Here is a 15,378-nt window from a genome sequence, read left to right on the forward strand (position 1 = left end):
GCTCTTCAGTCTTGGTTCCCTGATCATCTACAGAGCATAGAAGTTAGTTGGCACAAGGTCTGTCTCAGGGAGCAACATAGCTCCCTGCAAAAAAATTTGGGTGTTTGTTGGTGGTAGTTTGCTCCAAGGAATGTTTCTTAAAGGTAGTATGGATAGGACTACACTGTATTTGGTTCCTCTTTCTTGTCCTTCAACACTACATCAAAAGACTCCACACATTTTAATACTGCCGCATGCTCTTAAGGCATTTTCCAGGTCATGCAACATAGACTCCGCATTATGTCAGACACTGCCAAATGCAAACATAAAATATTTCTTATGTCTAAGACCCAAAGGAGCACTATTCACATCCTCAGAGACAAGTACTATGTAACATGGATGTGGTCAGCTTACTCAAGAAGGAGCTAGGCCCTTGAACAGTCTGTGTACAACCACTCCATACTGCTTAACCTGGGTGCTAGGGATCACTTCTTGGAGTGATACTTTTAAAAATTTTAAAAGTGGATACTTTTAAAAATGTACATTTAGCCACTTGTCTCAGTCTAATCTTCATAGGTCAAGAAGGGTACCTATAAATTAATAAAATTAAAAGAAAATATTGGAAAACTTCCCATACAATTGGGGAAATTGACTCCAGGAGCTTATGTGGGAGAAGGTCAAGGGGTGGCATGGTCATAGCTTATTTGTATCTGCATGAGAAGATGACATTTGTTAATAGAGGGCTTGCCAAATTAGCAAAAGTTCAACAAGATCAAATGGCTGCAAGTTCAAAGACTTGTTCGAATTAGAAATAAGGGATGTATCTTTAATCTAGATAATTGTGCACTGAAATAACTTACCGAAGCTTATGATGTTTTACCCATTACTGGAAATTCTTAAATCAAGACTGAATGTTTTTCTAGAAGCTATGCTCTAGTTCAAGCACAAATTGGTTTTAAGAAATCCTATGACCCCTGTTTTGCAAAAGCTAAGAATTGTCCTTTCAGAATTTATCATTTAAAAAGCCTGAGACTCTTATTTTTTTTCTCATCTGAAGTCCCCTAAACAAACAAGTGAATCAAATCACAGGTAATCTGTAGTGTCAGAGCTGACTGCATTTTTACTATTGGAGAGAAGGAAAGTTCTTTAAAACTTTTTAGAAATTTTCTGCTTTTCATAGAATCATAGAATCATGGAAAGGACCTCTGGAGATCATCTAGTCCAATGTCCCTGCTCAGCAGGGTCACCTAGAGCATGTTAGACAGGGTTGCACCCAGGCAGGCCTTGAACATCTCCAGAGAAGGAGACTCCACAACCTCTCTGGGTAACCTGTTCCAGTGTCTGGTCACTCTCACAGGAAAGAAGTTCTTCCTCATATTCAGACAGAACTTCCCATGTTTCAGTTTGTGCCCATTGTCTTTTGTCCTTTTGCATGGGACAACTGAAAAGAGCTTGCCCCGTCCCCTTGACACCCTCCCTTCAGGTACTTGTACACATTGATAAGATCCCCCCTCAGTCTTCCCTTCCCCAGGCTGAAGAGGCCCAGCTCTTGCAGCTGTTCCTCATAGGACAGGTGCTCCAGTCCTCTGATCATCTTTGTAGTCCTGTGATGGACTCTCTCCAGTAGCTCCATGTCTCTCTTGTACTGGGGAGCTCAGAACTGGATGCAGTACTCCAGATGTGGCCTCCCCAGGGCTGAGTAGAGGGGCAGGATCACCTCCCCTGAACTGCTGCCAACACTCTTCCTAATGCACCCCAGGATACCATTGGCCTTCTTGGCCACCAGGGCATATTGCTGGCTCGTGGTCAATTTGTCATCCACCAGCACTCCCAGGTCCTTCTCTGCAGGGCTGCTTTCCAGCAGGTCAGCACCCAGCCTGTACTGGTGCATAGAGTTATTTTTCCCTAGGTGCAGGACCCTGCACTTGCCCTTGTTGAACTTCATGAGGTTCCTCTCCTCCCAACTCTCCAGCCTGTCCAGGTCTCTCTGAATGGCAGCACAGCCCTCAGGTGTATCAGCCACTCCTCCCAGCTTGGTAGCATCAGCAAACTTGCTGAGGAGGCACTCTGTCCCCTCATCCAGGTCATTGATGAAGAAGTTGAACAGGATGGGACCCAGTACTGAGCCCTGGGGGACACCACTAGCCACAGGCCTCCAGCTAGACTCCACGCCACTGATGACAACCCTCTGAGCTCTGCCTTTCACCCAGTTCTCAATCTGCTTCACTGTCCACTCGTCTAACCCACACTTCCTGAGCTTGTCTAGGAGGATGTTATGGAAGACAGTGTCAAAAGCCTTGCTGAAGTCAAGGTACACAATGTCCACTGCTCTCTCCTCATCTTCCCAGCCAGTCATTCCATTCTAGAAGGCTGTCAGATTGGTTAAGCAGGATTTCCCCTTGATGAATCCATGCTGACTACTGCTGATCACCTTCTTTTCCTCCATATGTCTGGAGATAACATCCAGAATGAGCTGTTCCATCACCTTTCCAGGGATGGAGGTGAAGCTGACCAGCCTATAGTTGCTTGGGTCCTCCTTCTTGCCCTTTTTGAAGACTGGAGTGACATTGGCTTTCTTCCAGTCCTCAGGCGCCTCTCCAGTTCTCCAGGACCTTTCAGAGATGATGGAGGGAGTCCTGGCAACAATATCCGCCAGCTCCCTCAGTACCCGTGGGTGCATCCCATCTGGGCCCATGGATTTTTCCCAAAGCAACTTTTTTTTTTTAAAAAAAGAAAAGTTTCATATTTCAAAGTATTTTATAATAATATATGTAAATGATCATCTTTCTAGTCATGTCCATCATGACTCCCAGGCATATACAGAGATAGGCATTAATTCTGTTGCATGGCAGTGTTGTGAGACTTTTGCATCTTTGGGACAGCTCTCATATGCTCCATGTAGATTGATCATTGTCCTTGTACTGAAGCATACAGAAACAGACACCTCCCTTCTCTCTCCCTTAGCTTTTCTGAAGCCATAATGTTTTGACTAAAGTTTACAACTTCTGGATTTTCTTGAGCAAAAACTTTCCCAGTCTTTAAACTTTTTTACAGAAGTTACTGATTTACCTCTTGTCATCTCTGTTGGAATCCGTCTCTTCAGTTGACGAACTAAGATCCCTACAGCAGTAGGATCCCAATCCCTACAGCTGTTGCTTTCCACTGCCTTTATATTGTATTATCTATATCTTATATACTCACAAGGGACATAAAGTCCAAAGGCTGTAGAGAAACTGAGAAGCTTTTAAAAACCCATGTAAAGAGCTTCTTCACAGATGGTTTTCATCTCCTACAACTCCTTGCATGAGGTTCAGGAAACAGCAACAAATACAAGAATCTAAGAAATGTTACTGTCCTTACTGTCTTCCTTGAGGACCAAAGTTGTCAGAGCAGATGGGAAGAGATTTATATTCCTGTTTTAATTTTGCTAGTATTTGTCCTTTTGCCAGCTGTATTGCTTTTTCCATTATGGGTTTTAGGAGAAGTTCCTCAGCAATTTGGGAAGAGAAGATGTGTTATTTTGTACCACTTACTTATACTCTGTAAGAGAAGGCCAGTTCCTCCAGACCTAGAGAAGGTTTTTCTTTCTGTAGAATTGTAAGCTCTCTTCACAGGACTCTGAAGAATAGGAAGAGACGACATCATTACTTGCCAGAACAGCTTCTGTGTAGCAGAGATTTTCATCCATAGACTTCCTAAAAGTATTCTGGCTCATGGCTCTTCCCCTGTAGAAATTTCAAATATCTGACTCGAGGAACCTTTTCTCCAGCAGGCCTTAGGGCTCTAAGAAAGTTGGAGAAATTCCCCCGGATATAACAATAGTTAAAGAGAAGATAAATTTTAAAAGACATATGTATCTTTTTAAAAGTATTCAAGAAGAGCAGAGTCAAAAAAAAAAAATAGGAATTCAGGAAATTCTGAGCTGCAGTCAATAGCTGTGTAAGAAGTTAGAATCATGCTGTAGTATACCCTGGATCTTAACTTTGCATAAGGAGATACTACATACTTTAGAAGAAGAGAACAAAAAAATGGAAGTGTTTTATTTCATTGAACAGTCATCAGAAAGTGTAAACAAAATGTTTATAAAGCTGCAAGAGAAACTAGGCTCCCAAGAAAGTAGCTGTAATAAATTTCAAAATGCATGCAATCACAGGTTCACTTTCAGTACACACACTGAGAACACAAGTGCTATTGCATTCTGTCCCCATACCCAGAGGTTTTCCATTTTAAAACAGTTTCTTTGCCTTATTTTGTTTTCTGAGAGAAAAGTTCAAGTGTGGAGTCATTGTTTATTCTAAGTTAACAAAAATATGTATCACTGCATATTTTCATTTGATATTTTACATTGTGAAAGTCTGTTTTGGAGAATAAAGCCGGTGCATGTAGATGCATAGTTAAATAAAGTATCAGGGTAACACATAATTATGTTAGAACAACCATGCTCTGATCATTCCATATTAAAAGCTATAGACATAAGTTATGGTTTTATTATACTAATGTTACAGCTAGTCAGATTATGAGCAGCAGTAGATAGATGGTCTGTAAATCAAGTAAAACAAATCATTATTTCTATCTTAAGCAGTTACTGTCATTCGATGTTTTATACCCCCACAAAGACCTAAAATGGAAGACTTAAAAATGTGTACAATAGGGCATTTGCTAGTTGTGATGGCTCGTTGGGCAGAAATGTGTGGCTTGCTGAAGAATTGCAGCTTTAATCCAATTTTTTATATTCATAACGGGTATATATTTGTTGATTTTCCATTTGTTCTTGATATGGCAAATGAAGAACAGAGACTACATTCGGTGAAAAGAATCACAATAAGCATGTATATACATGAATTTTTTGAATGCACATGATTTTCTGCTCAACAGCCTACTTAAATATGAGTTGTATATCTACATTGTATACTTTTTTGGACATAGATCACAGTTCCTGGTGTGGCCTAGTGGATTCCAAATTCAATCTTTAGCGAAACTGGTAATCTGGGCTCTGATCCTCCAAAGGCATAGCCACATTCCCTGCATTATGCACTGTAGTCACGTCTACTGATTTTGAGTATAGTAAGTAGGAATTAAAAGAACATATGGAAGTGTTTGCTGGGGTACTATGCAGTTGGCAGTAACTCCATATCATGATACTTCTGGGATAGCAGGACTACAAGCCTCTTCTACAGCTCCTAAAATTGAGCTAAACCTTTTTGGTGCCATATCAGTTTCAAAAAGCATCATAGCTTACTCTTCTTTTTTACTACCTTAGATCGCTAGGTCAAAGTTATTTATTGTATTAATTCTTCATAATGTCAATCCCTTTAGCATTATTCCTTACAGCATATAAGATTCAGTATTTTCATGTATAGTCTCTAGTATGTTTATTACATATTGTAAAAATCCCACTGATTTTTTTAAAAATCGCTGTTGCTTTATAAGGTATTACCAAAGCATGTCCTGTCTATCTTTCTCAAATACAGTCATGAAATCTCCTTGCTGTGTAGATAGTTCACTGTTTAGGCACAGTTGTGAGAAGAATTGTATAACAGCCTAAGAAGGACTGACTCTGAGATGCTGCTCGCATAATACAGCATTGCCTAAGCAGCTCACCAAAGCATCCTGTCCCACCTGAAAGTAAGGAGTAGGGTAGTGCTTACAGGTAATGCTCTCTTAGTAGCTACATCTTGTTTCTCCCACAGTGCCAAGTATTTTTTTCAACCACCTTAAAATTGCCACTCTAACACATTAATTGAGTTTGAAAGCTTGTCCAGTTTCACTATAATATCTGTAAGTGATTCTGTTCTTTTTAAAAATGCTGCTTATTATTTCCTGCAGCACTGTGTATTCCTCTATGAATTTCAGTAAAAGCCATAGTCTGTGCTCCTGAAGTGAGAAATGAGGCCGCTTGATAACATTTCAAAGAAAATTGCTGATTTTGCTGAAAACTTTCAATTTACTATTGGGAAAAATCAATTGAAATATTTTGTTCTGGAGCAATTAACAACAACAGAAAAAAAAAAGACTGTTTTGCTGAGATGCCTTGAAACATCTATTGAAACCATTCCTTAATCAAAACATTGAATAGTGAAAAAAATTGGTTGAATCAAAAATGGAAAGAAGAGAAAAAAATTCAGGTGATTCCAAAATGTTATTAGGCCTGCAATGAAATATTTACTTTCCTTTTCTAGTCATGTAACCCATTTCAACAAAGCTTTTATTTATGTTGTGTTTGAAGTGAGAAATACGATTTTAGATTACATTGGTTTTTAAAATGTGCAAACAAAGAATTGCAGTATTTCGAAACAAAATATTTCAGGAAGAATATTTCATGCAAAATATAGGCCCTGTTTTGTCTAATCTATTCAGTAAATTCCCCTCTTCTTTATCTCTGGAAATTGTGTTTTTAGAGACACTCCTTCTTTGTTTGTTTGTTGCTGCAATTCAGAGTCTGTCAAATTTTGGTAGCTCAAACAAAATCTTATCAAAGGGAGGGATAAAATGACACTCAAGTAAAACTAGACTACATGATCCACATCTTTAGTAATAGAGCATGAAGGAAGAGACATGCAGAAGATACTGAACCACATAAAGAAAAATCTTCCCTAGACAGAGTTCTTTTTCAAGAGCCCTTCAAGATACTTGCATGATTGTATATGCCTGAACAAATTCCTCAAGAGCAAGAAAATAGGGTTTTCTATGTCTGATCATAATTTGTTTAATACTCTTGAGATATTGAGGTTCCCAGTTTTCTTCTTCTGTTTATTTCTTGCCAAATTTTCCCTTTTGTTTCCCTCAGCTAAGTTAGGAAAGGAAAATGCTGCCCTCATCAAACAATGAGCAGTCCCACTGCCTGGGGCCAGATGTTCATAGAAGATTGCTTTGATTTTTTTTTATTCCAGTCTTTTCCTCACCCAGTACAGCAGCTGAGAGTAGGTCCCTTTCTCCTTATGTTCTTCTGTATGTCATCTTGAATTTAGTCTGATATTTCATCAATTTGACTCTGAGGAAGGAGCTCCTGGGGCAAATATTTCCTTTTCCTGATTGCAGGGACTTTGCCTGCACATTAATTATGCAGACTGGAATTAGTTCAGGATTGCAGAAAAATGCAGCATTTGTATGTTTGATTTTGGTAAGAGAACAATATAAAAGTAAAACTAAGTTCTCTATTCTGAAAAAAGGACTTTTTCCTATGAGTAAACAATTTCAAAATTTCCAACCCACATGCTTTTGCTTTTCTTTTGTATGAAATAACATTAATTAGATGATAGTATTAAATTCTCCTCCTAGTACAGATCTCTTATTCTCACAAATACTAGTGACTAAATATTTAAACTTGTTACAAATATTCATCCATATTTTTTTCAGCAGCAATCAGTTAGGATTCTGCAGTATGAGAATGTGAACAGAAATTGCACCAAGGTGTTAAACCCAAACCTTTAGGTGAATTCAAATAAAAACATATCTAAGCTAATCTTGACAGTAGAACATTTAAAACTTCAAATATTTTCAGTAGCCATTATTTATTATAATTCAATACATCCTTTCTTGCATATATTGCAGTTTTCAACTTCCTCTATCTTTTTTACTCTCAGCCTCTGCCATGGTAGCCCCTCAGGACATCATACTGTCTTTAACTGTGATGCCAAAATCTGCTGCTAGCTAAGAGTGGAAGACAAAAAACTGGAGAATATTGCACATATAAAAACAATTCCCCCTTTTCCTCCTCATACTGAAGGCTTGAAGAAGATTCGTTATGAAAAATATTTTATTGTCTATAAAACATAAAAACTATTACACTAGAGTTAAATGAATTATTGCTTGAATATATTTCTTGATTTTTCTTAATAATGAATTTTTTTATATATCATACTATTGAAATAAAGCTAACAGTTCTTGCAACTAGAAATAAGCCACCATCAGAGAGATTATCACACCTAATTTATTCCTGCAGTGGATGGAATCTGCTTCACGCTAATCTAGAATTTCAGACAATGCACTATGGCGCTCTGAAAAACTATTGCAAGCACACCACACACTCCGCTAAAGTTAGGCTTTACATATGCTGGAGAGAAGACAGACGTACTGATGGAAACACATTACAGCATGTTGTGACAATATGTCCATTTCCAATACAACAGCTGGAAGCAGAAAGGTTGACTGAAGATGAAAGGGGATTCTTCCAGTGAAGGCTCCAGCATCCTTGGGAACCAGATGGGCTGAAATAGAAAACAGAACTAATATAGGCCAAAAACTCACTGCCAGAAGAGGTTTTCTTCTTATTCTTGGCAATTTAAGGTTTTATTAAAAAGAATTTGCCAAGTCATAGAAACTGAGGGTAGAAGTGACTTAGGACCTCCTTTGTTCTATCCCTGCCCATACTAGATTGGTCCATCTACATTTGCTAATCTTTATGTACTCTATTTTTTAAAGACTTATGACATAGGACATTTTATCTGCCATTCTTATGTTATTTCACCACAAAGGATTTATGAACATTTTTCCTAAATATTAAGACTACATTTCCTTTCTTCTTGTCATGATTTTTCTCATCTTAGACCCCCTTGGGCAGTTTTTCCCATTGCCTGCTTTTTGGCTTTTCATATTTCTCTGATAGCTGTTATGTTTCTCTACAGCTGTCAGAATTTTTTGTTACAAGACCTCTGGTTTAATGTCACTTGCAGATGTTATTACTATTCTGTTTACTCCCTCTTCTACTAATGAAGATGTGAAACAACACAGAACCTCTCATTGATCCTGCTAGGTACCTCCTGTCAACCTGCTATGCTGCTGTTTGTTTATCAGTACTCTATTTATCGTCCTTCAGCTAGTGTGCATTTCCCATGATAGTGCTCTTATCTAAGTCCTTCAGAATTAATTTTTCAAGTAAGATTTTGTGAGACACTATAGCAAAGGTTTTGCTGATACTTCAAACTAGCTTCATTGCTTCTACTGTTTTCCCTTCCTCCATACAAGGGATTCTGTCCAAACACAAAACAAGCAAAGAATAAAAATGCATGTTGAGCTGTCTTTTTTCCTCTTTCAGATGTAACTTTCCTTTCTGAGGATCTTGCTCTATTAACATTTGCTGCAATAATGACAGGCACTGTCAGCAATGCGCTAAACAGCATTGTTTACCGTGATGATCGGTTATTCAGAAATTTTTCAGGGATTCCAGTAAGACGTGTTAGATAATTAACTTCTTATTAGGTTGAATAAGGGCTGCAGTCTCATCCTATCCAGTTATAATAAATATTAAGGGCCAAATTTTACCCCACATACATTTACACTGAGTAAAGTATTTTACATGAGTGGCAAAATTCTCATTATGTCAGCATAATCTCAGTTGCTCTTTAGATATAAACTCATTAAAATAGTGAGATTTTGCAAAAAAAAAAAGAAAAAAGAAAAAAACAGACCTCTAGACAGTGTGAAGATGGCAGAAATGGGCCCATACTAGCAACTCCATCATCACGAATCAGGATTGTCCCTACCTTTCCCTTGTAGACAGTGACTTCTCAGAACGCTCAGGGCCTATCACTTCTGAACAGGGAGTGGTAAGGGTCACTTCTGAGTGATAGGAGGTTCATTCTCTCTTTCTTGTAGGACATCATCTAATTCTCTTTGGAAAAATAAAGCTAGCATGGAGTTAACCTCTATCATGTGAATCACCTGTACTGGTTTATTTTGTCAGGATTAACCCACATGCTAGTTATGTCTTAATGAAATCAAGCTTTATCAGTTAAGGAAACTGATAGAAGTACAGTGTCTTGCTCTGTTTTTCAGTTCTTCCTCTATTCCCCTTCTTGCTAGTTTTATTGCTCTTTGACTACTTTGTCCTTCTCATTAGTCTATGTAAGCTGGCATTTATCTCTCTGCTGACTCTCCATTTCCCCTGCAGCCGCAAGAATTCAGGAAAATGTTTTCTTAGTGGTATAGTGAAACCCAAGGTCTTTTGAGTGCTGCATGCGGATTTCTCTTCTGACTATTCTCAGCTTTATCCCTCTCCTTGTTCCAGGATGTTCTGGAGCTGCTTTCTACCTTGTATTTGTTGAGATTGTCGTTTTGGGGGGATTATGTTTGTACAGTCCCTACCACAATGAGGCTCCAGTTCTTTATTGTATTCCCATGATATAAACTTTCTTCTTGCTATTCATTTGGACTCATTAGTATATGTGAACTGAAGGGTCATTGAAATATTTATTGTAGTTTCAATCAAATTCCTACACTAGCGTAAAACAAAACGATGGTGTCCATTGCTCAGTCTTAGTTCTCCCTTTTTAACTGGTGTAAGTCAGCGCATAGATGGGAAGGGCCTTGACTGGCACATGACATCACAGCTTCTCTTGTTCTCTGCGCTGTGTTTTCTTTTAGGGGTTATCCTGCTGCTTCTGGATAAGTTACGGAAGATGAAATGGGAGCAGATGTGGAGACTTACAGCAGAGCGGGAGTTAATGAGTATGCTATCCACTTCACTGGCTGACCAGGTGAGTAGGACATTGTGGAGTAGTGGCATAATCACTGTTCCATGGACTGTGGAGGATCGGAAAAGGAAAGAGCATGAGAGATGGATGAAGGGAAGAAATACTGTACATACAGTCACTGTTTGTTGCATCACCATTCCGGGGAAAATGTGGAAGAAAGGAATGGAAATTTACTCATGAGATCTCTTTTACTGTTCAGGCATTTTTACCTCCACTGTAGATGATACATAAGGTAGACAACTGGGGTTTTAAAGCTTTAATTTTCGTTCCTTCTTTAACATAAAACCCTTCAGACTTCAGAAGTCCAAATACACTGTGTCTTTCCTGCTGTTTTTGTCTGGGCTAATTTCAATTCTAGGAGTCTCCAGATACTTCTTTGCTGTCTCTGGCAGATGAGTCCACCTAGTCTTTACTGTACTCCCTACCACAATACCCCTATGAAGAAAATGTGTTGCTATCTCCCTGCCACAAATGGGAAACAGCCTGAAATAAGAAATAGTGTGTCTATAGAGAGAAATGCATATTTACTCTCTTTGTGCTTCCTACCAGCTATCTATTTTTAATCCAGAAGCCCTGTTAATATAGTGCTGGGGCTGAACCAAACAGTCTTGCACAGCAGCTTGAGTATATTAGCTCAAGTACAGCATCATGTTTAGATACTTCCATGACTTCTGAGCTAACATCAGGTTCATGACCAGCCATTGTTAAGCAAGCATGGAGCTTACTGTACACATCCGTGTATAATACCCTTACAGTCTGATCCCAAAATCACTAAGTTCATGGAAAGGGGTCTGGCAATTTCAGTGTGTTTTATATCCAGTCCTTAGTGACTGGATACCTGCATGGGGCAACTGGATACCTGAGTGGGGCATCTGTTCTGCAGATTAGACTAAGGTTGCTTGTCTCATCTTGCTGCCTTAACCACAAAACCATTCTTGTATCTTATTTCCCCAACTGGAAATCTGCATAAAGGCAGAACATGTTCTGGCCCTTATGGTGTAAGCTGTTCTGCAGATCTGTCTTATGTGCTCTTTCCATGAACTACTTAGAATATTTGTTGCAACAATAAAATTCTAGCTAAAATCCCACACAGTAATTTATGTTGAGGAGTTCAGCTGCTAGGATTGCTTTCATCTCCTTTACTGAGAAGTGATGTAGTACTTACTAACAGCAAGTATTTTGTCATCTACTGCATATTATTCTCCCTGATTGCTAGAAGAGGAGCCATGTTTCTTGCCAGTACTACAAGACACAAATTTTGAAAACTATGCTGTATTTCATTAGCTCTATATGTCAAGAGAGCCTGTTCCTCCAGTTCAGATCCACACATCACCCCTTAGAGTGGTAACACCTTTCATGGAAACAAGGATTTTGAAGCAAGGTTTGGAGAGTTCAGTTTGCTCTTTTCCCTGTGAGCGGGTGAGGACAGTCAGTTCAGAGGGTCTGAGATCACCTTTCTGTGAAACCAATGTACACAGTCATTTCTCTGTTTTTGTCCACTAGGATATCTTCAATGCAGTTATCAAACAAAATCCCTTCCTTGTCTATCAGCTTCCATGTTTCTGGAATGTGCAGCTGTCTGATCACACCCGTTCTGAGCAGTGCTACAGAGATGTGTCTGATCTGAAGGTACGTTTTACAGAAGGTTGGATGAGTAGTATCCTTTGGGACAGAAAATGTAAGACACTGCTGGGACAGAAAGATTAAGTCCCTTAAACAGGAAGAAAACTATCACATATAGTTTGCAAGGACACCAATGCAGGGGACAGAGATACTACTTTGTCCATTTTGACAAACAGAAAAGTGAAAGATGAATTCTACTATTTAGAGTTAGGCAAGGTGTTAGACAAGTGCTTCACCTTCTCATGTTTCATGCCTATCTCTTCTATGCCACTGCACCTTACTCTTTAGATACATTTCCTATTGCTGCCCCAGTTCTTAGGTCTTTCGTACCAAAGAATACAGAGCCCTTTTTTTGTACTAGACATGATTGAAATTCTCTGGTCAGCGTTGTTTATTGGATTGCATTTCACAAAGAGGCCTGGGCCAACTCTAGCTAGAAATATATTAAGCCAAAATTTAAAGACCTTGCACATTTCTTACTTAGCCTTTGCATGCACTTCACCCAGCCATACTGCCACATTTATTTTTACTAGGACTTGCACTGGAAAAACAGGCTGAATAGAAACCTATTAACTTAATAAAATGTAATAAAATGAAGCTATGGTATCAATTTAATAGCATACTTTTCACTATTGTTAAATAGAATATATTTGAACAGATATGGGTTCATTAACATTAATTACGCTGTGGTCATTTTGAAAGGCCAGACTCAACTGTGGCATGCAGGGAGTTCAGGACTGGAAACTGCTTAAACTTCTTCCAGGTGTAGAATAAGACTGCTCAGCTAAACAGCAGTAGACTTCCATCAGGAGAGACTTTCAACATCAGAACACAGTAAATATTGCAGCATTTTTGGTGTATCATTTGAAAAGAATTAATATATTTCATTTATATTTTAAGAGTATTCAGGCAAATGAGTTTAATAAAATCACAGATTCATAGAATAGAACTTACAAGGGATCTCAGGAGACCATCTAGTCCAACTCTTACTCAAAGCAGGACCATCAGGTTGCTTAGGGTTTTGTCTAATTGAATTTTCAATATCTCCAAAGATTGAGATTATACAACTTCTGCTATTCCAGTGTTTGACCACGCTCTTACATCTAATCAAATTTCCCTTGTAACACTTGTAGAGTAATGGAAGAAGTATTTATCGTGAGTAAAGAAAAATAATCACCCAATCCAAAAGCTTCACTTTCCAAGCAACAGAAGATATACCACATAGGTTAACTGACCTGTCAAAGCTGGCCAGTATTGAATTTCATAAAGTATTTGCAACCAATGGTTCAGGCATGATCCACAGAAGATATTTTTTCTTAAATTAAGTAAGTATATCGAACGTTTTGAAATAGATATTTGTAGAGCAGAATCCATGTAGGGGTTTAAAACATCATGGTTATGCCCTGTAATAAGATGCTGATAGAGATTTTCGTTCCTCTGTGGTCGTGTTAAGAATCATTTATGAAAGCAATTGCCAGGCCTGAAACAAAAGAAGGGAGATTTTAGTAGCAGCAAAAATGTTTTCTAAACGATGAATTTTAGAAAAATACGACTTTTACCTGGGAGATATCACAGTGTTTTTCAGTGAATTAGGAGCTTACATTAATTTATATAATCAGCTGAGACAGTCATGGTGGGGTTCATTGCCAGATTAAGGCACACACACTTAAATGAGAACAAGATATTGAAGCTAACCATTGGGTATCTAGGCTTCGTTCAGTTACCTGTGTACACAGTTCAAGTCACTTAAGCTATCTGATACATCTATGTGGGGCTAGCAGATACAACACAGACCTGCAGAAGATCCATACCTTTTTGGCATGGCAGCTTATAGGCAGACAGCTTACTCTAAGGTGCCTTAAATGTTGCTACACATCTCTGTTTAGGCAATTGAACTGGTCAAAGAGCTGACCCTCAGGCAGCACTGTTTAACTGTTTTGTGCGTTTTTATGTTTTAATGAGAAATTTCAAATTTGTGAAAATCCACTATGAGAATTAGCAAATTTTCAATTCTAAAAAGGAACTGAACTGTTCTGGTGTATGATCCTTACAAATAAGCAGTAGAAGTATAGTTAGCCCAATTTTGAAAATATGCTTCTTAAAATCAGCCAAGTTAGTCAGTTTCCATGGCATTTGATATAAATGGTATAGCACAATGTATTTGGCACATCCTGTATTTCATGGTAAGCCTGGAATAAAAAATTAGGTAGGAGAGCCCTCCAGGGGAAGAGGGGGAGAAAGATGGATTGTGGAGTTTGTACTGTAGGTTTAAGAAGGATGACATAGGAAAGAAGGAAACACAGGAAGCTAAACTTGGCCCAGACAAATATTCCTCAAGTCAGATCTCCCATCAGATTGAAAAAACTCTGATATAATTCCATCTGGTCTCAAAATCCATGAGATTTGAGGATTTGTCATTTTTTGTACACAACATGTCAAATAAACTTAGAGATCCCCATGGCTGGCTGTTGTTCAAGTATGCATATACTGCTTTTCTGCTTTGTTTATGTTTGTGCAAGCTTTGAGATGGCCGGCATGCTTTTTAGAGGCCTGTGAGGTTCTTGAATATTTCATATTACCTAAAGAGGATTCTAATCATTCCTTTTGGTCTGTATAGTCCTCATTAAGTTGCATCTGTATCAACCTTAACAATATTTATATTGTCATATGTTAGAGAGAGTAAAATGTTTGACTGCTGCTGAACTCTACTCTGCTCACTTGTTCCAGCTGAGCATCACGTGCAATTGTTCTGCTTGAATGCAGGAAGACTTGCATATGGGGCTCCTCTAGAACAGGCATAAGAGAGACAGAAGTATTTATAATCAAGTATTATGTAGTTTGTATCTTTTAACTTTAAATCCCTCTAAAGCAACATCAGAATAAAAGTACTTTAATAATTTTTCTTGTCTAAATGCTTATTTAGCTCCTTGTATATTATAGTGCTAGAAGCCACAGCATAAACAACTAGACTGAAGTTTGAGTGGTTTTGTTCTGCTGTATGTGGCATGTGGAGCCACTACTCTTACAAACAATTCACAGATAGGAATCTTCTTTTCCCCACCCTGAGGACACCTGTTCTAACAGTGGTTTGCATCAGTCAAGAATCTCTTAAATTGAACAATTTTAATAGAAAGCAAGTGGAAACAGATGTCCTTTAATTCTTCTTGCCAGGTGAGCCACTTGCAGCCTCTAAAGACCAGAAGTGTTTATTTTTTGCATGTCATTTGTTATAACTTGGAAAAATGCTCAGGGGTTACTACAGAAGGCTGGCCAAAAGATGTGGAAGTGCTAAACGTCATTCTCT

At 38.4% G+C, this 15,378-nt stretch overlaps 1 protein-coding gene across 1 annotated transcript in view; it reads left to right on the forward strand.

The window, feature by feature from the left end:
- Positions 1-15,378, forward strand: part of LARGE1 (LARGE xylosyl- and glucuronyltransferase 1) — a 286,606-nt gene that overhangs the window by 228,455 nt on the left and 42,773 nt on the right. Inside the window, exons 9-10 of the mRNA XM_062588926.1 lie at positions 10,342-10,454; positions 11,955-12,080. Of these exons, the coding sequence (XP_062444910.1) occupies positions 10,342-10,454; positions 11,955-12,080 (239 nt within the window). The remainder of the gene's footprint in view (positions 1-10,341; positions 10,455-11,954; positions 12,081-15,378) is intronic.

Source organism: Rhea pennata, chromosome 1 (genome assembly GCF_028389875.1).
Source record: "Rhea pennata isolate bPtePen1 chromosome 1, bPtePen1.pri, whole genome shotgun sequence".
Taxonomy (NCBI): domain Eukaryota; kingdom Metazoa; phylum Chordata; class Aves; order Rheiformes; family Rheidae; genus Rhea; species Rhea pennata.